General features: G+C 42.8%; 1 protein-coding gene across 1 annotated transcript in view; it reads left to right on the top strand.

Moving 5' to 3' along the window:
* dgki (diacylglycerol kinase, iota) overlaps nucleotides 1-23,942 on the top strand; it is a 252,405-nt gene that overhangs the window by 81,460 nt on the left and 147,003 nt on the right. Inside the window, exons 4-8 of the mRNA XM_063058282.1 lie at nucleotides 8,798-8,872; nucleotides 9,838-9,894; nucleotides 14,832-14,900; nucleotides 16,534-16,605; nucleotides 20,842-20,958. Of these exons, the coding sequence (XP_062914352.1) occupies nucleotides 8,798-8,872; nucleotides 9,838-9,894; nucleotides 14,832-14,900; nucleotides 16,534-16,605; nucleotides 20,842-20,958 (390 nt within the window). The remainder of the gene's footprint in view (nucleotides 1-8,797; nucleotides 8,873-9,837; nucleotides 9,895-14,831; nucleotides 14,901-16,533; nucleotides 16,606-20,841; nucleotides 20,959-23,942) is intronic.

Consider the following 23,942-nt stretch of genomic DNA (forward strand, 5'->3'; position numbering starts at 1 on the left):
AAACTTAGCCAGCTAGTGATGTAGTGGCATCAGCACCGGACTTCGAGGCAAACAGGCCAGAGTTCAAATCCAGCCGGACCCTTGCACACTTTCTATCCGTCCTGGGTTGAGCATCGAACTAACAACATGGCCTTGCAAAAAGCAGTCAAGTGTTATGGAAATGGCAAAAAAAAGCCGCCAATGTGCAAAAAAGGAACAACGACAGTCAAGGAACTTGCTCCAAATGACCTAGCCTCCGCAGCCCTCTGTGGCAAAGTTTTCCACAGATTCACGAACTTCGGGCTGAAGAAATTCCTCCTCCTCTCAGTTTTAAAGGGACATCCTTCCATTTGGGGGTTCTGCCCTTGGATCTCAAGGGATATATAAGCATCCGTTAGTCTCGAGAGACCATGGATTTGCGCCTTGGAAGGTTTCCAGGGCGTAGGCCTGGGCAAGGTTGTATGGAAGAGTGACAGTTGCCCATGCTGCAAGTCTCCCCTCGCCACGCCACCAATGTTGTCCAAGGGAGGGGCATTAGGACCCATACAGCTTGGCACCGGTGTTGTCGCAGAGCAATGCGTGGTTAAGTGCTTTGCTCAAAGACACAACACACTGCCTCAGTCAAGGCTCAAACTAGCGACCTTCCGATCACTAGACGAACGCCTTAACCACTTGGCCATTTTATAAGTCAGATTTATTACCCAAACTGATCGGTTCAAAACTGGTCGGTTGTTCATTCAGGTTTGGACTGGTGCGGGTGGGCATCAGCTCTTTCAGGTGGAACTACAACTTATTCCCCCAAAGTGCATAAACCAAAGTAAATCATAGTGATCCCGGTGTTGCTGACTCTCAGAATGACCCTAATGAAGGTCATTGTCAGAGATAATGACTGATTGTGAGGGCCTGTCTATATAAGGGTGAGTAAAGCAGACTCTGACACCTGCTGAAAGAGAACCAAACAAAGATCGCAGCTGATAAATCCCAGAGCAACCATAGTGGAGGTCTCCTGTCAGTGATTCAGAGAGTGGCTTGCTAACAGCACCACTGATGCACTGAGCTGCCAGACTGCATGCGACACAGGCTGGGCTGCAGAGTGAGTATCACGTGCATTTCTGGCCTCCGCAGCAGGGCAAAGATATGCCCCGATGACGGGCTTCAGCCTAAAATGTCAATTCTTTATTCCTCTCCATAACTGCTGCCTGAGCTGACCTGCTGAGTTCCTCCACCATTTTGTGGGTGTAATTCTGGATTTCCAGTATCTGCAGAGTTTCTTGTGTTAAATATTTGTCTACGTTGGCAAGGGCAGAGAGGAGATTTACAAGGACGTTGTCAGAACTGGAATATCATGACTATGAGGGTAGACCGGATAAGAAAGGACTGTTTTTTTCTTTGAAAGGCAGGAGGTCATGAAGAGAGTTATACATGGAATTACCTTCTCCAAAAGGATCACCACCAACATCATCAGGGCCATGAAGGAGAGGCAATAAATGTTGGCTGAAGAACTGATGTTCAGATAAAAGGGAGATCATTTTTTAAAACCCTCTAAAGTAATCATCATGAGAAGGCTGAACAGTAAACCTGAAGAAGGTTACTGTAACTCAGAGAGTGAACTTGGTGAAGATATAAGTGTCCCACAGTAAATCTAGAGGTTTTTTTTAAAATCTACAGCGCATTACAGGCCCTTCGGCCCACAATGTTGTGCCGACCATGTAACCTTTATACTTTATACTTTATTGTCGCCAAACAATTGATACTAGAGCGTACAATCATCACAGCGATATTTGATTCTGCGCTTCCCGCTCCCTGGATTACAAATCACTAGTAAATATTAAAAATTTAAATTATAAATCATAAATAGAAAATAGAAAAATGGAAAATAAAGTAGTGCAAAAAAACTGAGAAGCAGGTCCGGCTATTTGGAGGGTACGGCTCAGATCCGGGCCGTACCCTCGAAATCTACTCTAGAAACTGCCTAAAATCACCCCAACACATAGCTCTTTATTTTTCTAAGCTCCATGTACTTATCTAAGAGTCTCTTAAAAGGCCCTATTGTATCCACCTCTACCACCTTCCTAGGCAATGCATTCCTTGCACTTACCACTCTCTGTGTGAAAGACTTACCCCGACATCCCCTCTGTACCTACTTCCAAGCACCTTAGAACTATGGCCCCTTGTGTTAGTCATTTCAGCCCTGGGAAAAAGCCTCTGACTATCCACACAATCAATGCCCCTCATCATCTTATACACCACTCGGTTCAGGATCAGTTATTTGAGAGGTCGGTAATGAAACATATCAACTTCTGCCTGAGAAGCAACCTGGATGCTTGGATCAGTTATCCCAGTGTAGACTGCCATCTCTAAACCAGAGGACCATCCTTGCTGTAGATTATAGCACTCACCTAACAGGCTAAATACGAGGGGCGTAAGGTAGAAGGAGTCAATTTTAGAAAACCTAGCACATTCATTTTTCAACATAGTCCCCTCCTACATTTACACACTTAGTCCAGCGGTCGTGGAGCATACGGATCTTGGACCTCCAGAAAGTGTCCACAGCAGGGGTGATTAATAAGTTTGTGGCCTAAGGTGGGAGGAGATGAGTTATTAACTTCAGTCTTTCTACATAATCACTCAAAGAGTTGAACTGCACATGCATGTAACAAGAGCTCTATAACTCACTTTCTGGAGGTCCAAGATCCGTATACTCCACGACTGCTGGACTAACTGTGTAAATGTAGGAGGGGACTATGTTGAAAAATAAATGTGCTAGGTTTTCTAAAATTGACTCCTTCTACCTTAGGCCGCGACCTTATCAATCACCCCTCATAAGATACTAGTCAAGGTAAAACACTCGTGTCAGTGAGTAAATGAGTTACAGAACCCAGCAAGAGCTATTCTGAGCAATGGGAGAGCCATCCGTGGTTTATTTTGGACTGCGTATGAATCACAGAGTGAAATATTGTGAAGGTCAGAATGAGCAACGGCAAAGGTCCTCAGAGGTTATTTTCAGCAAATCAATGAGTGGCTTCTCTGTAGGTTATTCAGTCAATCAGAGAGTAACTCTTGTGTATTACTGAGTAATTCGATGAGTCTTCCCAATGCGGATCACTTTGAGTGCACCGGGGAGTGAGTGACCTGTTAAGGGTGTCGATTTGGATAAGTTAGGAGGTGAGAATGGAGATCATCATCGCACAGAGGCGCTGCTCGTATCTCCAGCGACCCAGGTTCCACCCTGACCTCGGCGTCTGTCCGTGTGGAATTTGTGTGTACTCCTTGTAACTGCATGGGTTTCCACCGGATCCTCTGGTTTCCTCCTGTATCCTTCAGACCTGCAGGTTGGTAGGTTAACTGGCTGTTGTAAGTTATCCCTAGTGTAGAGAATCTGGAGGGAGCGGATGAGAATGTGAGGAGAATAAAGCAGATCAGAGTCAGATTAGTGTTAAAAAAATACAGATCTTTGATATTCAGTGAGGAGTCATTGGGCCAGAGTGCCTGTTTCTGTTGGTTCACGCTGTCTCTGACAAATCCAAATCATAACTGAAAACAGCTGATAAGCAATCAGTGCATGCAAATCAGACAATGACCTCTGGAATAAGAATAGATCACAGTACGCTTGAGAACCAGAATCATCATGGGTGACTACAGTGACAATGACCCTGTAGCAGTCATCACTTGATAAATTCGAGAGCTCAAAATTCATAATTATGTCTGCGGGCAGGAACAAGCACGAACAAATTGGGATATAAACACCCACAATGGTTGGTATATAGGCTTATATGCAACATTTTGGACCAGTGGAAATGGTCCAGAAGGGTTGTATGGAAACTATTATTACCATTTTTCTTAACAACTAATTTCATTACTTAGCCTAATAGGTTAGATTTACCACAGTACATAATTATCTATTTAAATGTTTATTTTCCTTTTATATCATCTCAATGTGTACTTAAGAATGTATAAATAATTGTAGTTTTATACATATAAAAAAATGGAAAAGGTTATATGTGTGAAAAAAGTACATGATAATTGTGAACTCCTTATCCAAATAAAAATAAAATTTAAAAAAAAAGAAAAGACAACAAACTGTGCAAACATGAAAGGAAAATAAGAAATAATATAAATAAATTTATAAGCAATAAATATCAAGAACATGAGATGAAGAGTCCTTGAAAGTGAGTCCATAGATTGTGGGAACAGTTCAGTAATGGGGCAGTTTAGACCATAACAGCATAAGACATAGGAGCAGAATTAGGCCATTCAGCCCATCGAGTCTGCTTTGCCATTCCATCATGGCTGATCCCAGATCTCACTCAACCCCATACACCTGCCTTCTCGCCATATCCTTTGATGCCCTGACTGATCAGGAAATGATCAACTTCCACCATAAATATACACACAGACTTGGCCTCCACCGCAGTCTGTGGCAGAGCATTCCACCGATTCACTTCTCTCTGGCTGAAAAAAAACTCCTCCTTACCTCTATTCGAAAGGGTTGCTCCTCAATTTTGAGGCTGTGCCCTCTAGTTCTGGATACCCCCACCTTAGGAAGCATTCTCTCCATATCCACCCTATCTCATCCTTTCAACATTCAGTAGCTTTCAATAAGATCCCCCTGCATTCTTCTAAATTCCAGTGAGTACAGGCCCAAAGCTGCCAAACGCTCCTCATATGTTAACCTCTTCATTCCCAAAATCATCCTCGTGAATCTCCTCTGGACTCTCTCCAATGACAACACGTCCTTTCTGAGATATGGGGCCCAAAACTGCTGACAATACTCAAGTGCGGCCTGACTAGTGTGTTATAAAGGCTCAGCATTATCTCCTTGTTCTTATATTCTATTCCCCTTGAAATAAATGCCAACATTGCATTTCCCTTCTTTACCACAGACTCAACCTGTAAATTAACCTTCTAGGAGTCTTGCATGAGGACTCCTGAGTCCCTCTGCACCTCTAATGTTTGAACCTTCTCCCCATTTAGATAGTCTGCACTATTGTTCCTTTTACCAAAATGCATTATCATACATTTCCCAACACTGTATTCCACCTGCTACTTTTTTGCCCATTCTTCCAATTTGTCTAATTCCCGCTGCAATCGCACTGCTTCCTCAGCACTACCTAACCCTCCACCTATCTTTGTACCATCAGCAAACTTTGTCACAAAGCCATCAATTCCATTATCTAAATCATTGACAAACAATGTGAAAAGCAGCAGTCCCAATACCGACCCCTGAGGAACACCACTTGTCATCAGCAGCCAAACAGAAACGGCTCCTTTTATTCCCACTTGCTGCCTCCTGCCTGTCTGCCATTCTGCTATCCATGCCAGTACCTTTCCTGTAATGCCACAGGATTTTAATTTGTTAAACAGCCTCATGTGTGGCATCTTATCAAACGCCTTCTGAAAATCCAAGTAAATGATATCCACTGCCTCTCCTTTACCACCCTGCTTGTAACTTCCCCAAAGTACTCTAACAGATTTGTAAGGCAAGATTCCCCTTTACAGAAACCATGCTGACTTTGGGTTATTTTATCATTGGTCATAAGTGTAAAGCAAATAGAACAGGGGGCTAAACACACAGCCTTATGGTGCATCTCAGTTGTTGGAGATTGTGGAGATATTATTGCCAAAGCGAACTCATTGGGTCTGAGAGTAAGGAAATCAAGGATCCAATTACACAAGGAGGTACTGAGGCCAACGTCTTGTAGCTTATTGATTATTTTTGAGGGGATGATGGTATTGAATGCCGAGCTGTAGTCAATAAAGTGCATCCTGATGTATGTATCTTTGCTGTTCAAATATTCCAAGATTGAGTGAGGAGCCAATGAAGTGACATCTGCTGTACCAGTAGACTAATTGGAGTTCATCCAAGTTGCTTCTCAGGCAGGAGTTGATATGTTTCATCACCAACCTCTCAGAACACTTCATCACTGTGGATCTAAGAGCTACTGGACAACAGTCACTGAGGCAAGTCCTTTTCAGGCTCTGGTATAATTGATGCCTGCTTGAAGCAAGTGAATACCTCGGACTGCCGAAGCGAGAGGTTAAAGATCTCAGTGAACACTCCATCAGGTTGACCAACACAAGTCTTTAGTGCTCGGCCAGGTGCCCCGTCTGGGCTGGATGCTTTCTGTGGGTTTTCCTTCCTGAAGGATGTTCTCACATCATTTTCAAAGACTGAAATCACAGGGTCATCGGGGGTTGTGAGAGCTTGCAATGGTTCCTCCAAGCTTTAAGAACATAACAAATAGAAGGAGGAGTAGGCCGTCCGGCCTATCAAGCCTGCTCCACCATTCAATATGAGCATGGCTGATCTGTCCGTAACTGAGCTCCATCTACCTTTTCCCCATAACCCTTAATTCCCCTACTATGTAAAAACCTATCTTACTGTATCTTAAATATATTTAGTGAAGAAGCCTCAACTGCTTCCCTGGGCAAAAATTCCACAGATTCACCACTCTCAGGGAAAAACAGTTTCTCCTCATCTCCGTCCTAAATCTTCTCCCCTGAATCTTGAGGCAATGTCCCCTAGTTCTAATCTCACCTACCAATGGAAACAACTTGCCTACTTCCATCTTATCTATCCCTTTCAAAATTTTGTATGTTTCTATAAGATCCCCTCTCATTCTTCTGAATTCCAGAGAGTATAGTCCCAGATGACTCAATCTCGCCTCATACGTTAACCCCTTCATCTCTGGAATCAACCTGGTGAACCTCCTCTGCACTGCCTTCAAAAGCCAGTATATCCTTCCTCAAGTCTGGAGACCAGAACTACACACAGTACTCCAGATGTGGCCTCACCAGTACCCTGAATATTTGCAGCATGACCTCTCTGCTCTTGAATTCAATCCCTCTAGCAATGAAGGCCAACATTTTGTTTGCCTTCTTAATAACCTGTTGTACCTGCAGGCCAACTTTTTGCGATTCATGCACAAACACTCCCAAGTCCCTCTGCACAACAGCATACTGCAATCTTTCACCATTTAAATAATAATCTGCTCTTCTATTATTCCTTCCAAAGGGGATGATCTTGCATTTACCAACATTGTATTCCATCTGCCAGACCTTGGCCCACTCATTTAACCTATCTATATCCCTCTGCAGACTCTTCACATCCTCTGTACAATTTGCTTTTCCACTCAGTTTAGTGTCATCAGCAAATTTTGCTACGCTACACTCAGTCCCCTCTTCCAAATCATCAATGTAAATGGTAAACAGCTGCGGGCCCAGCACCAACCCCTGTGGCACCCCACTCACCACCGACTGCCAACCGGAGAAACACCCATTTATACCGACTCTCTGCTTTCTATTGGTTAACCAATCCATACCAACTCTCTGCCTTCTACTGGTTAACCAGTATGCTTTGATTGTCAAATCGAGCATAGAAGGCATTGAGTGCTTCTGAGAGTGAAGCCTTGTTGTCATCTATGTCGCTTGGTTTCACTTTGTGGAAGGTAATAGCACTCTAGCCTTGCCAAGCTGTCGAGCATCCTTAAGTGATTCAAGTTTGGTCTGGAATTGCCACTTTGCATGTAAGATGGCTTTCCAAAGATAGCACTTGGGCCTTTTGTATCTTACTTGGTTGCAGGACTTAAATATTGCTGACCTGGCCCTCCTCAGATTGCAAATCTCATGGTTCAACCAGGTTTCTGGTTGGGAAGACTGAATGATTTTGTCACTTGTCCATGAATGTTTTTATTAAGTCGTGACAGCTGTGGTGTATTCATTCAGATCCTCGGGTGAGTCCTTGAACACGGCCCATAGCTGCTCCTCTGCTGAAGTTGCATCAATGAAGTTTATTATCCATAAACACAGGAGTTACTTCACTATTTTTATCTGTTTTTGCACTATCCAGTTATTCTATTATATATACATTCAGTGGGCAATATATTTGATACCTTCTGTACCTAATAAAGTGGCCACCATGTATATGTTCATGGTCTGTAGCCCATCTACTTCAAGGTTCAATGTGATCTACACTTTTCTGCACACCACTGTTGTAATGCGTGGTTATTTGATTAACCCATGCCTTCCTGTCAGTTTGAACCAGTATGGCCATTCTCCTCCGATCTCTCCCATTAACAAGGCACCTTTGCCCATAGAACTGCCACTCACTGGATGCTTTTTGTTTCTTGCACCATTCTCTGTAAACTCTGGAGACTGTTGTGCATGAAAATCCCAAGAGATCAGCAGTTTCTGAGATACTCAAACCACCCCGTCTGGCACCAACAATTATTCTGTGGTCACAGTCACTTAGATCACATTTCTTCCCTATTCTGATGTTTGGTCTGAACAACAGCTGAACCTCTTGACCATGTCTGCATGCTTTTATGCATTGAGTTGCTGCCACGTGATTGGCTGATTAGATATTTGCATTAATGAGCAGGTGTATCTCATAAAATGGACACTGAGTGCACATTCCTCAATGTAACTTTGTTTTAATGTATTTCACTATACTGCTGTCACATAACAGTAAGTTTCACAACATGTGTCGGTGATAATAAACCTGATTCTGAGTAACCTAAATGAAGATCCCTGTCTATTCCCCACGGTGTAACCCTAGTGAAAGTCACTGTGTAAACCAGAATATGGCCACTGAGAATAACCAGAACATGACCCAAACAAAGACTTTTGTGGGTAGATCATTGCCATATGGAGAGGCAATATCAAGAGAAGATCACTGGGATTAACTGGGAGAAGATCATTGGGAATAATTAAGTGGAGGCCATGATGAGTAAACATTTTTTGGATCAATTCTGTAACTCTGTTCTCTGGCTCTGTTGGATTTACATTACACTTTTCTTTTAAACTTTATCTCTTACAGAAGTCGGTTCCAAGGAGGAAATGTGCAGCATGCAAGATAATTGTGCACACTGTGTGTGTGGAGCAGCTGGAGAAGGTAAAGCACTCTCTGCCCTCCAACTTTAGTCCTATATTTACAGGTCAACATGTAAAGTATTGAAACCGTTTTGTGAATAATTCTCCCACTGTTTAATTATTCTCTAATTGCTCCCAGAATCGAGCATTGTGATCCCCTCTGTATATGCTATCTGGCCTGCTGAGTTCTTCCAGCATCTTGTGTCTCACTCTTCCTTTTAGCTTTCAATGATCCTTCCCTCTCCCCAGTTGTCCATGTGCTCTTGGCACCTGTATAGAATGCCTTTGATGAGGCATGCTATCTCAGGATTCATGAGCAATCAAGCATCCAGAAGTGGCAGTGTAACGAAATGATTCTGTTCCATGAGATGGTAAACTTCCTTTTGTTGCATAGATGTTGCAATCAGTTGAAAACATTCAGAAGACCACAACTAAACCATCTTCTCCTGTTAATAATATTCAAATAGTTCCATGTCCTTCCCTTGATTTAATACCAACAGAAAGTACACATTTAGGATCTAGCCCATGTCCTCGGCCTCCAAACACACGTTCCCTTTACACTAAACACAAGAAATTCCGCAGATGCTGGAAATCCAGAGTAACACAGAAGATGCTGGAGGAAACACAGCAGGTCAGGCAGCATCTATGGAGGGGAACAAACTGTCATTGTTTCGGACTCAGACCCTTCATCAGGAAGGGAGAAGGAGCCAGAACCTCCCCAGTTCTCGACTCCATTTTGTCCTCCGAGGTTCAGTCCCTTCTTGAAACACTTCGCACATTTTCGAGCACTTCAACCACTTTCAGTTCTCCGAAAAGGGGCTTCTTCCCCCTTCTTTTCCAGTCCTGATGAAGGGCAATAAACTCTGATCTTGCCAGGGCCTTCCAGTGAGAAAGGGCAGATACATTTCTGTTCTCCGTTTGATTCTGTCATCGTGCAGTATCGCTAATAACCTAATGCCACGTTCTTTTATCACTTGCTTTATTTAGATAAGTTTCCGTTGCAAGCCAACCTATCGAGAAGGAGGGAGCCGCTCTCTTCGAGAGGTAACATAAAAGATCTATAAATTTCTGCTCTGCATTTTACAATATTTTGTTTTTATTTGGCAGTATGATGGAGGAGAGCAGAATCTCTCTGTTGTTGTAGGGGAACTGGTTACTGATCAAAGGAACCATGGGCTGTGGTGAAGCCACGGTGGATGGTGAGCCATGAGCTGGGTAAAATCGTCGTCTGAGGCAGTGTTGAGTGATGTAGATGCGTTTGGATTACATTCACTGTGCATTGAGTTAGCTGTGGGTGGGTGGCTTTGTACTGCGCGTTTCAGTAGATGGCATCAGGAGAACATCATTGGGGCCTGACCACTGCAGATTCCCTTCTGTGTGTGTGAGCATCAGGGTGAAAACCAGGTAGGGTCCAGATGCAGAGCTTACCGCAGCTGAATGGGAAATTGAAGGAAATGCCAGAAACGGGCCACTGTGTGCACGGTAATGTAACCGAGCAAAATTTCTGGGGTAACAGTAGCGTACAGTTAGTGTAACGGTATTACAGCACCAGCGACCCAGGTTCAATTCTGCTGCTGTCTGTAAGGAGTTTGTATATTCATCCCATGGCTGTGTGTGTTTCCACCACGTGCTCTGGTTTCCTCCCACATTCCGAAGACACAAAGTTCATAGTTAGTCACATGGGTGTGAATGGGTGGCATGGGTCCGTTGGGCTCAAAGGGCCTGTTACTGTGCTGTATGTCTAAATAAAAATAAATAAGTAAATAAATGAAACAAGGAATTTGTAAGTGGAATGACACAGAGTAAGTACATGTCTAGGTGAATTTTGTGAATGGGTGTAGCATTGTGCAGCGTAACTTCTTAACATGACACAGGAAGCAAAAGTGCGGCCCATTGGGAAGTTGCCAATCTTTTCAGTCCCATTACCCTCTTTGTTTCCCTGTTGTTCTATAGTTTACTCCCCTCACATATACACCAACTCAGCATTTGATTGATCAGCCACTTAGCCGCACCAGGAGTAATTTGATGCCCAATTAATCTACCGTCACACCTTTGGAGTGTTGGAGAAAACTGAGCACCAAGATTCAAGATTGTTTAATGTCGTGTCCAGAACACAAGTGTAAAGGACAACAAAATATCTGTTACTCCATGTCCAATGCAACAAAAAATAAACACACAATAAGATAAAGAACACAATAAGAGAAAAACACAATACATATAAGTGCACAAGATAGCTTATATGCATAGATTGATTGTATGTGATGCTAGGCACAGGATGTCTTTACATAGGGTGACTGACAGGAAATGATAAAGTAGTGATGGGGGGGTGTGCAGGGCTGGGTTAGTGGTTGGGGTGTTGATCTGCCTTACTGCTTGGGGAAAGTAACTGTATTTGGGTCTGGTTGTCCTGCTGTGGATGCTATGTAGCCTCCTCCTTGATGGGAGTGGGACAGATAGTCCATGAGCAGGGTAGGTGGGATCCTCACGATGTTACTGGCCCTTTTCCGGCACCTTTCTGTATAAATGCCCTTGATGGTGGGTAGGCTGGTGCCTCTGATGTGTTGGGCAGATTTGACTGCCCATTGTAGATTTGACAGCCCATTGTAGATTTGACAGCCCATTGTAGATTCGACTGCCCATTGTAGATTTGACAGCCCATTACAGATTCGACTGTCCATTGTAGATTTGACTGCCTATTGTAGATTTGACTGCCTATTGTAGATTTGACAGTCCATTGTAGATTTGACAGCCCATTGTAGATTTGACAGCCCATTGTAGAGCCTTCCTGTCTGCCAGTCCAGTGGGATAAATCAGTCTATTATTGACACCTGAACCAAGATACAGTGAGAATCCTGGTTTTACAAGCCATCCATACCATTGGATGTGGTGATATCGATCCAGAGCACCTTTGAAAGTCAAGAATGAGGTGTACATCTAGTAATTACAGACATTTTATTAGGTGTTCATAACAATAAGAAATCGTGTTAACGACTTCACTCTACTGTAAGGAAGAGCGAGAAAGTGAAGGACGAGAACAAAGAAGAGACAAAGAAAAAAATTAGGGGTTGTTTTACACTGAAATCTTTTCTAGTTTATGTGTTTTATCTCTCTTACTCTGAGAGATTGAAGCACATTCCAGTGACAAGAAGTAGCCTATGGAATTGTAGAGTTCAATGGTGTGACACAGGATTCAGAGAAACTTCTAGGAAAATACAGATGAAGCTATAATGCAATTATTGAAAATTCACTGAACAATTACACACATATAGGTCATAGAGTCATAAAACAGAACAGTACAGAAACAGGCCATTTGTCCCATCCAGTCCATACCAATAATATGAACATACACTTAAGATTAGGAAATATAATTCCAGCATCTGCAGAATCGCTTGGAAAAGATAAAATATAAGACAAATAACAATTTTACACCCAAATCCAAATATACAGATCATTTTATCACATCAGTGCTCTGAGGTAGTAGAAGATAAATGTTACAGTAACAGAGAAAGGTACTGTGCAGGTAGACAATAGGGAGCAAGACCATTACGAGGTAGACTATGAGGTCAAGAGTTTTTGGGTTGCAGAGAGAACGTGCAAACTACACACACACACACACACACACACACACACACACCGCCCCCATCTAAGGGCAGGATTGAACCTGAGTCACTGGAATTGTGAGGTAGTAGCACCACTAGCTGTGACACTGTGGCCCCTGGGATTATAAAACCTGAGGAATTGTAACTCTATTATGTTCCCGGGACTCTGCACTGCAGGGGGACACAACACAGCAGGCGCTGGAGTCTGGAGCAACAAATGATCTGCTGGAGAAACCCAGTGGGTTGCAGCATCTGTGGGGCTGGGGGTGGAAAGGATGCAGAAAGGATTTGTTGGAGTGGATGGAGGGAAAGGACTTTTATAAATCAGAATCAGGTTTATTTTCACCGATATATTTCATGAAATTTGTTGTTTGGTGGCAGGAGTACAGTGCCAGATATCAAAAATTAATATGTGTCACAATAAGATAATAAACAGAGCAAAAGAGAAGAAAAATTGTGCAAAACACAAGGTAGTGTCTGTGGGTTCATGAACCATTCTGAAATCTGATGGTAGAGGGGAAGAAGTTGTCCTTACAACATTAAGTATGGTGCGTAAGGCTCCTATACATCCTCCCTCATGGTAGTAATGAGAAGGGGGCACGTGCTGGATGGTGAGAGTCCTTAATGGTGGATGACGCCATTTTGAGGCACCATGTCCGTTTGAAGGTGTACTTGATGGTGAGCAGGCTTGTGCCCATGATGGAACTAGCTGAGTTGACACCCCTCTGCTGCCTGTTTTGATCCTGTGCAGTGGCCCCTCCATACCAGGCGCTGATGCAGTCAATCAGGAAGCTCTCCACAGAGTCCAAATGAAGCATAACCGCTGGCGTCATAGAACAGAATCATGAATCTTCATGATTGTATCAATATATTTGGCCCAGAACAGATGCTCTGAGATGCTGATGTCCAGCTACTTGAAGCTGCTCACTGTTCCACTGCTGATCGCCAAGTGAAGATTGGTGTCTGCTCTCCCAACTTCCTCGCATGATTCCTTTTCTCCCACAGATGCTGTAGTGAAAGTTTTTGTTTTGCAACAACAATGCAGTGCAATACATAAAAAGAGTATAGATTACAATAAATTATGTAAGTAGTGCAAAAAGAGAGCAAAATAGATGAATTAGTGAATCATAAACTCGAGAGATTCTGCAGATGCTGCAAGTCCAGCGTAACACACACACACAATCTTGGAGGAACTCAGCAGGTCAGGCAGCATCTATGGAAATGAATAAACAGTCGAAGTTTTGGGCCGGGTCCCTTCAACAGGTTGTTTGTTACTCTGCACTGTGTTCCAGTCTTACATTGAACTCAGTGTTTATTTGCTGATAACCTGTGGGTTGATTATAGTCTGTACTTCTGTCAGATATTTATCTAAACCCATCACCGTACTGCTGATCAGAGCCAGCTGGAAGAAAGCTGTTCATTTGAGTAGGAGGGAATTGGTTTATGTTTTATTAAGTTACATAACACAGAACCTTAAAAAAGATGATGTTTTAAAGTCATGCATGTATGTCTAGCCTCCCCAGCATCGAGGACAATTTCAAAAGGTGATGCCCCAAAAAGGCGTCACCCATCATTAAGGACCCCCATCACCCAGGACATTCTGCTTCTCATTGCTCCCATACGAGAGGAGGTACAGGAGACGGAAATCAGTGTTTTTGGAACAGCTTCTTCACCTCAGCCACCAGATTTCTCAGCAGGCAATGAACCAGCCCTTGAACACTCAGTCCATGGCCTCCTCTTGTGCCATGATGAGGCCACCCTCAGGGTGGAGGAACAGCACCTTATATTCTGTCTTGGTAGCCTCCAACCTGGTGGCATGAATATTGATTTTCCCTTCCAGTAAAAAAAATTCCCTCCACCTCCCCTCTTCTTCAACTCCCCACTCTGGCCCCTTACCTCTTCTCACGTGCCTATCACCCCTCCTCCTTCCCTTTCCCCTGTGGTCCACTCTCCTATCAGATCCCTTTCTCTCCAGCCCTTTATCTTTCTTACCCACCTCACTTCACCTTCTAACCATCCCCCTTCCCCTCATCCACCTTTTCATTCTGTTGTGTCCCTCCTTCCTTTCCAGTCCTGAAGAAGGGTCTGGGCCCAAAACATCCGTTTCTATAGACACTGCCTGACCCGCTGAGTTCCTCCGGCATTTTGTGTGTGGCCCTGGATTTCCAGCATCTGCAGAATTTGTCGAATTTATGATTCACTAATTGACTATTTTTGCACTACTTATTTAGATATATATAAGATATTTTATTGTAATTTATAGTTTTTTTTAATGTATTGCACTGTACTGCTGTTGCAAAACCACAACTTTCACGACAAATATCAGTGACACTAAAGCTGATTTTGATTCTAATTCTGATATTCTGATTCTGATCTCTTCAGCAAAACTTTGTCAGACATCACTGGGTTCACAGACGCCGTCAGGAAGGAAAATGCAAGCAGTGTGGGAAGGTATGAATCAGCTCATTGGAACTTTTCATTTTAGTGCTAATAGCCACTGATTCCTTTCTGTCATTTTGCCAGCCTCTTCCTCATCAAAGCTAAGGCTAACTGTTCAAGTGAGACTTGTGGATTCTTTACAATGCCCATCAGCCATGGTATCTCAGTTTCTGACAATGAGCGAGAGGGACTTGGGCATGCAGGCTCTTGTTCAAAGACTGAGCGATGTACTTTACTGGGCTCTGATTGGAGTTGCCATAACCTGATATGTGGGCTCCACAGCCATTCATGAAATAGCAAATTGAAATTGCAATGGAGGAGAGCATCAATATCCAAAGTAAGCTCTTCAAATCTTAAAATAATGAGGAGGTATCCTTTTTCTCCCTTTCTTTAGTTTCTAGATGTCAGGATTAGCTCCATGTGTGGCAGGATCTAGCTCTGTGAAGGCATGGGTCTGTCCACTATACCATCTGACTGTAGCATCCTCATGGAAACCCAAACAAGAGATTGGTTGGGCCCATCTGGCAGAGGTGCAGGCTTGAAAATCAACCCTAAGGGACATAACAGTGCTACTAAGGTTTTCTTAGCAACACACACAAAATGCTGGCGGAACTTAGCAAGCCAGGCAGCATCTAAGGAAAAGCGTAATCAGTCAACGTTTTGGGCCGAGACCCTTCATCATGTGAGAAACCTATTGCCAAGATTGTGCTTCTTCAATCCGATTTTAGAAGGGTGTAGGTTTAAAGTGATCACAAGTTTTGGTTATGCGATTGCTGACACCAGGTAGACGATCTCTGAAGAGTATTGATAATAGGGTAACCCATCTTATAAAGACACTGCCCAAAAGAAGGCAAAGGCAAACCACCTTTGTAGAACAATTTGCCAAGAACAATCATGGTCATGGAAAGAATAAGATCGCATTCAATGAATGAGGTTTAATTTGAGGAAGGGATTTTAAGGGGCACCTGAGTGGGAAGTATTTTATACAGAGAATGGTTGATATTTAAGATGTACTACCAGAGGCAGTGGAATCAAAGTTGAAAGTAACTTTATTATCAAGGTATGTACATGTCACCATATGCTCCTCGTGATTCATTTTCTTGCGGCCATTTACAGAAAAATAAAGAAATACAATAGACTTTGTGAAAAAATAGAAGTAACAAAGACTGGCAAACAACCAATGTACAAAAGAAAACAAATCATGCAAATAGTGATAAAATAATTAAATAATACTGAGAACATGAGTTGTAGAGTCCTTGAAAGTGACTCCGTGGTTCAGAGTTGAGGTGAGTGGAGTTATCCACACAGGTTCATGAGCCTGATGGCTGAAGGGTAATAATTGTCCCTGAACCTGGTGGGGTGAGTCCTGAGGCTCCTTTACCTCCTTCCCAATGGCAGCAATGAGAGGAGAGCATGACCTGGATGGTGGGGGTCCTCGATGTTGGATGCTGCTTTCTTCATCAAAGAACTAGTCGCTGTGTTTAAGAGGCACTTAGAAAGATACTTAAGTAGACAAGATATAGAAAGTCTTAATGCAGGCAAGTGGGATTAATGGTGATGGGCAAAGCGTCGGCATGAGAACAGTGGGCTGAAGGATCTGTTTCTGTACTGTGTGACACTATGACTCTGTAACTCTGTTTTGCAGGGTTTCCAGCAGAAGTTTTCGTTCCACACAAAGGAAATCATAGCCATCAGCTGCTCCTGGTGCAAGCAGGCAGTAAGTAATGACCACAGCCGTCCAAAATGGTCTCATTGTGTCTGGGTCTAGAAGTGTCAACTTTGTGCTCCCAATCTGCGTTTAGGAGGTGTTTTCAGAAGAGAGAGGGAGAGAGTTGGGGGGAGCAATGAAAGTAGCTTGGCTGAACGTTGTGTGTGTAAGAGATGGCACTCCAGGTTTTTGGTGGAGTTGCAGAGGTGAGAGGGAAAGGAGAACTCACTGCATGAATATCTATGATCATTGAACCCATGTCTGGCATGTGAAGAATAGTAACATATTGTGGTGGGTATATGACTATGACTGCAGCACAAGAGATCCTACATCTCTTGTTGAGGTCCTACATGGTTCCTGTCTACCTGGGGCATCTTCCTGCACTTGGCTGAGTATGTGTGTGCAATTCAACTGGTTGGGATGGGACGTTGCTCATTCCACCTCTCATTTTGAGGACTGATAAAGAGACTCAGCGATGATACTTCTCCTCCTCCCTGCAAGTGGTAAACGAGAATAGAGGGAAAGGAGTGAATCATCTGGGGACCAGGAGACATCTGTTAAGCTGGACCTCTCTGTGAACATTCTGTTGGTTTAGGTGATGGAGGGAAATGGAAGCCAATGCTTGGTCCCCAAATCGACAGCATCAGGTTGTCTGTGGGTGTGTTTCAATCCAGTGGCCTGAATCAGCAATAGAGGATCCCATTTCTTCAGTTGGCAAATCAAAAGAGAAAATCAGAATGAATCTAAAACATTGGCTGCTACATCCTTCGCCAGTCCTGCATCACTAGTTTACCAGCAAGGTAACTGTAATAAAGCTGATTCCTGAGGGAGTTATGGAAATTATAATTTATTATTCCATTATATAAAATGCCAAGGTAGCACCAACCATTATTTTGGTGTTCAATGCATGTTGTAGTGACAACATATTTATCTGTAAGCAGCATCATCAGCACTTGTCATGGTTGTAAAATTATAATAATCTGGGATTTTGGTGTCAGATTAACTGATTTATCTAGACTATTTTAATGTTTCCCCTATTACACTATCCACCCTGCAATCTGATTTTTCTAATGGCTTTCTTCTGGAAAGCACTATAGGGCTATTAAACCAATTTCATTAGAAGTTTGAGGAGATTTGGTCTTGTCACCTAAAACACTCGAAAACTTTTACAGATGTATCATGAAGAGTGTTCTGACAGGCTGCATCATTACCTGGTGTGCTGGGGGTGGTTGTGCTCCTGCACAGGATCAAAAGAAACCACAGAAAGTTGTAAAATTAGTCAGCTCCATCTTGGGAACTAGCCTCTGTAGTATCCAAGACATCTTCAAGGAGCAGTGCCTCTGAAAGGCAGCGTCCATTATTAAGGACCCCCGTCACTCAGGGCATGCCCTATTCTCATTGTTACTATCAGGAAGGAGGTACAGAAGCCTGAAGGCACACACTCAGCGATTCAGAAACAGCTTCTTCCCCTCTGCCATCCAATTCCTAAATGGACATTGAACCCATGAACACTACTTCACTTTTTTAATTATTTCTGCTTTTGCACTATTTTTAATTTAACTATTTAATGCACAGATATATACATACTGTAATTGATTTACTTATTTTTTTCTATATTATGTATTGCATTGTACTGCTGCTACTAAGTTAACACATTTCATGACATATCCCAGTGATATTAATCCTGATCCTGATTCTGAAAACTTCACACTGTAGCGGTGTGCTGCACACAGCGCTAGAATAACCACACGGAGTCGGTGAGTTGGAGTTGCGATGAAAGAGGTTTATTCAGACTTGGCGGCCTGCTTTAAAGCCTTCCCGTTCCCGCCCTCCCTGGGGCGGGACTGCTGTGGGGAATGCATATTCCCAGACCCTTTCCGCGCGCGGGATTTTCCCCCTGCTGGTGAAGATGGCCTGGCGCCCTTTTTGGGGCCGGCCCTCTGCCTGCACGCGCTGTTGTGAGCCGGTTCGTGTGTGCCAGAAAGTGGGTCACCACAACACCATCTTAAAAGTTTCTTCCACATCCCGGCAGTTCGCATGATTAACTATTCTAATTAGCTCCTCTCTACCTATGCCCCATTGCTGCACTGTAGACACTTCAAACTACCTTTGATAATGCTGTTTATATTATAAATGTATGCTTGTGTTTATTTATTCATGCACATTTTATTACACACATTATTTTCTCTAACTTTATTAGCATTATTTAATCATTCTTGACATTCGATGATTGTTGAATGGTGGTGTTGTTTGTTGCATGTCATGCCACATCCCGAATTCCCAATACAGGTAAATGTATTGGGTGAATAAAATTGATCCTTAATACCAGAACACAATTTGATTTTTATCTTTTTTTTACAAGTTACACAATAGTTACATAATATTTCAGTGGAGCTAAAGAGTTTAAGGGAAGTGGGAAATACACAAGTACTGTGGCTCTCTCCACCCCCACGCTCACAACTCCCACCACAAATAGACCCATGTTCCTGACCCCTGCTGTTCCAAACTTCAGGTCCTGGAAACATTCTTGACACATGGCTTGTGCTGCACACTCTGTTCATGTTCTGGTCTAATGAGGAAGACAGGTTTCAGACATCAGGGTTTCCAAATGATCAGATGCCAGGTTATAAGAGATTTACTGCAGCTGCAGGGTGTTTTCTGATCTGCAGTTGATTACTCACATCCAGAGATCCAGGTGGATCCAAATCTTGTAGGCTTTGGGCTCCATGGTCTCCACGAATGGATTGTAGTTCAGTCTCACTCAGTAAAAGGCAGGGCATGTCTATGCTCTGGTGTGTGTTAAGTTATCCCTAGCATCTGTCAGTGACATTGGTAAGTTTATAATGTGCCTTGTTTATAAGTAAATTCTTGCATGATATGTTCAAGGAATCCAATCTAGGATGGAAGATTTATTTCAGGAGTAGTGCTGTTAATTTTCCATTGTCATTGTGTACATTGATATTATTCAAAGAAGTACAAGTTTTTTTTGCATGAGCTCTTTCTTCTTCATTACCAACTTTAACTGTTTGTATAAACCAATTTGGTAATGTATTTCATAGCAGAATACCCAGGGGTTGGTGCGATGCCTTTGAAGTTATCATCTTTTGCAAAAGTTTGAGATACATCAGGACCAGCCCATGGGTCATTGCAATTAGGAATATTGTTACATATAGTGATCACTTAAAGACTGTCTGTCTCTAAGGGTTGAGTTGTTCACAGGTCGCCTGGTCTATTTAGATTCACACCTACTGGAGGGATAGAAATGTAGATTGGCCATGTGTCATTGTACTCGAATATACTCAGTGGCCACATTATTAGGTACACCTACTCATCAATGCAAATATCTAAACATCCAATCATATGACAGAAACTTTATGCATAAAAGCATGCTGACATGGTCAAGAGGTTCAGTGTTGTTCAGATCAGACATCTGAATGAGGAAGGAAACGTGACCTAAGTGACATGGAATGATTGTTGGTGCCAGATGGGGTGGTTTGAGGATCTCAGAAACTGCTAATCTCCTGAGATTTTCACACACAACAGTCTCTAGAGTTTACAGAAAATGATACAAAAAACAAAAAGCATCCGATGAGCAGCAGTTCTGTGGGTGAAAACACCTTATTAATAAAAGAGATCAGAGATGGTCTGACTGATTCAAGCTGACAGGAAGGCAACAGTAACTCAAATAACCACACATTACAACAGTGGTGTGCAGAAGAGCATCTCTGAATGCGCAACCCATTGAACCTTGAAGTGGATTGGCTACAGCAGCAGAAGGTCATGAGCACACACTCAGTGGCCACTTTATTAGATACAGGAGGTAGAAAATAGAATGGTCACTGAGTGTATTGTTGGTGCTCTTCCTGCACTATTAAGAGGGCAAATTGAGGGATGCTCCTTTCTGGACAGTTATTTATCTGTGCTAAAGTATTTCTGCTGCTTCTCGACACCAGTGGTCCAGGATAAAGTGGGACTTCTAATTAATTAGCTGTTGCTCCACAACAAGCACAGAGACTTGTCTGCCCCAAGGTGAGGAATAAGCCTTAGCGGGATAAATACGGGAAATACTCAGCAGATCAGACAGCATTTCTGGAGAGAGGAAGAGAGTTTCACATTTCAGGTCAGTGTCCATTCATCAGAAAAATGAAATTCTGTCAGGTTTCAGTGAATAGTATTTGGACAAAGGGGAAATGCTTTGCAAAATTATTTACCTAACTTCTGTCTAACTTTTTTTTCCTCTTTCAGTTTCACAATAAAGTGACATGTTTCATGTTGCATCACATCGAGGAGCCTTGTTCGCTGGGTGTGCATGCGGCTGTCATTGTACCCCCAACATGGATAATAAAGGTGAAAAAACCACAGGTATAAAGCACAGAGCACCCGTCATCTGCCTCATCTCCATTCTCCGTGTTCTCTGTTTCGGGTTCTACATCATTAGGGAGCCTCAATATGAGGTAGGGTTGTCACCATACAAAGTTCAACAGTACCATAACCACGCTCCAAAAATATCCTGGTCCAAGTTCACCAAGATATTTAACTACTTCACCAGCATGCCATTGTTCTTTTGACTGTCACATGTAGCATTCTGCTTTGGCTGACATGAAAATGTTGAGTGTTTCTTTTTAAAGATGAGGAATTTTGGAACTAGTTTTTGTCGATGACGGTCGCCTTCTGCATGTCCTTTGATGAAAATGTTTTACAAGCATTTCACTTAAATCAAAGCATGAGCATGGTGAAATAAAGTTTTTATACAATGCATGGAAAGTTCTGACCCAAGTGATTATTGGCATTGTTATGAATTAGTTTGGTAGGGAATACATATGCAGACTCTGTAAATACAGTAGAATATTAACTATTGACTTTGGAAACAGCTGAGAAAAATATGTGCAGAAATAGAAGCAGTATGATATTGGTTCCTGAACTATTGACACAGCCAGCAATTATTCCTGATCTAATCTTTAACCACATCACAAGCTATGTATTTAAGGGACTTGAAAGGACTCACTGATTGCAACAGTCAACTGGTGGCTTTCTGATGAATGCTTGATATTGCCAGCTGCTCGTTGACTACCTTGCTGATGGTATAAACTGTCCATCACCTCCACCATGTCAAGTCATTGTGCCTTTACAGACAACACTGCTAATGCTCTGGTTTGCATCCACTTAAGAAAATGAGAACTACTTTTCAGCTGTTTCATCAGAGAATTTTCCATTTTCAAAAGTTCAAAGGTAGACATTTGTCAATGAATGCATAATATTTGCTCCATGCACAACTCCTTGGCAAACTTAGCAGCCTGTGTCCACATGCAACAAGACCTAGGCAATACTTACCTAGGGAAGAAACATCCAGTTCTGAGCAAGAGGCTTGACCCAGATCATCAGCATGCCACCGTTGTGTCCATGGATGCTGCTTGACCACTGAATTCTTTCAGCATTTTTGTTACAGATTCCAGTGCTTTGTTGCATATTCCAACATTTTGCCACAGATTCCAGCATTTCGTTACAGATTCCAGCATTTTGTTAGATTCCAGTGTTTCGTTTCAGATTCCATTGTTTTGTTACATTGATTTTATTACAGATTCTAGTGTTCCTTTACAGATTCCAGTGTTTTGTTACAGATTCCAGTTTTTCGTTGCAGATTCCAGTTTTTCGTTGCAGATTCCAGTGTTTCGTTACAGATTCCAGCGTTTTGTTACAGATTCCAGTGTTTCATTTCAGATTCCAGTATTTCCTTACAGATTCCAGTGTTTTGTTACAGGTTCCAGTTTTTTATTACAGATTCCAGTGTTTCTTTACAGGTTCCAGTGTCTTGTTCCAGGTTCCAGTTTTTCGTTACAGATTCCAGCATTTTGTTACAGATTCCAGCATTTTGTTACAGATTCCAGCATTTCATTATAGATTTCACGTTTCATTACAGGTTCCTGCGTTTCGTCTCAGATTCCAGCGTTTTGTCTCAGATTCCAGCGTTTCGTCTCAGATTCCAATGTTTTGTTACAGATGCCAGCGTTTTTTTACAGATTCCAATATTTACAGTTACATTTGTCAATGTTAAGGCAGATCCTGAAGCTGGTAAGTGGCAAACAGCACACATATCCCAAAAGTGCCAGGCATGACCATCTCTAACAATGATGATGTTACAATTTCCCACTTCACCACCATCAACATCCTATTGACCAGTACGCTAATCAGACCATCCACTTAACTGCACTGGCTACAAGAGCTGAGCCGGAACCAAGCGACTTATTCCTTGTCTCCTTGAAGCCTTTCCATCTTTCTCAAAGGTACATCAGCAGTGTAATAAACTACATTCCACTTGAATGGATGAGTGTAGCTTAAAAAGTTCCCTAATGCCTGAGCATCAAGCAGGACAAGACAGGCCACTATTCGAAACATTCACTAACTCCTCTACTGAAACCACAGTGACCACAGTGGATGCATTGAGGTTACTCGCCCAGGCTAATCCGATAGGACCTCCCAAACCTGTGATCCCTACCACCCAGAGGGACAAGGGCTTCCGGCTCTGGAGGAACTCTACAGAATGTGGAATCCACACCCAGGTCCCACACCATCCTGACTGGGGTGTACTCTTCACCATCACAAGGTCTGAATCTCCGCCAACACCTGCAAAAAGATATAACTGGCCACCACCCTTTCAAGGGCAATTAAACTTTGACGTTAGATTCTTATCCTGCCTAATGCCACATTTTGGAACAGAACTTTTAAAATCATTCAATTAGCATTTGATGGCTCTAGGCCTATACTCACTAGAATTCGGAACAAAGATGAAGGATCTCATTGAAACCTATTGAAAGATGAAAGGTCTAGATAGAGTGGATGTGGAGGGAGTCTAGGACCAGAGGGACATCCATTTAGAATGAAGATAAGGAGGAATTTATTTATCCAGAGGGTGGTGAATCTGTAAAAATTGCCAGAGGCACCTGTGCAGACCAGGTCATTGAGTGTATTTAAGGTGGAGGTTGACTGATGCTTGATAAGTCAGGGCGTGAAAGGAAATGGGGCAAAGGCAGGGGAATCAGGTTGAGGGGGAAATGGATCAGCCATGATCAAATGGTGGAGCAGACTCAATGGGCCCAATGACCGAATTCTGCTCAAATATCCTATGATCTCAATAAGGGAGGCCTGCTGTTAATTCCTGGGTTAGTAACGGGGTATTAACTCACACTCGTGCACTGTCACACTGTCAGTAACGGGGTATTTCCTCACACTTGTGTGCACTGTCGCACTGTCAGTATCGGGGACATTACCTCACACTTGTGTGTACTGTCACACTGTCAATGACGGGGGCATTACCTCACACTTGTGCTCTGTCACACTGTCAGTAACGG

Source organism: Mobula hypostoma, chromosome 9 (genome assembly GCF_963921235.1).
Source record: "Mobula hypostoma chromosome 9, sMobHyp1.1, whole genome shotgun sequence".
Taxonomy (NCBI): Eukaryota; Metazoa; Chordata; class Chondrichthyes; order Myliobatiformes; family Myliobatidae; genus Mobula; species Mobula hypostoma.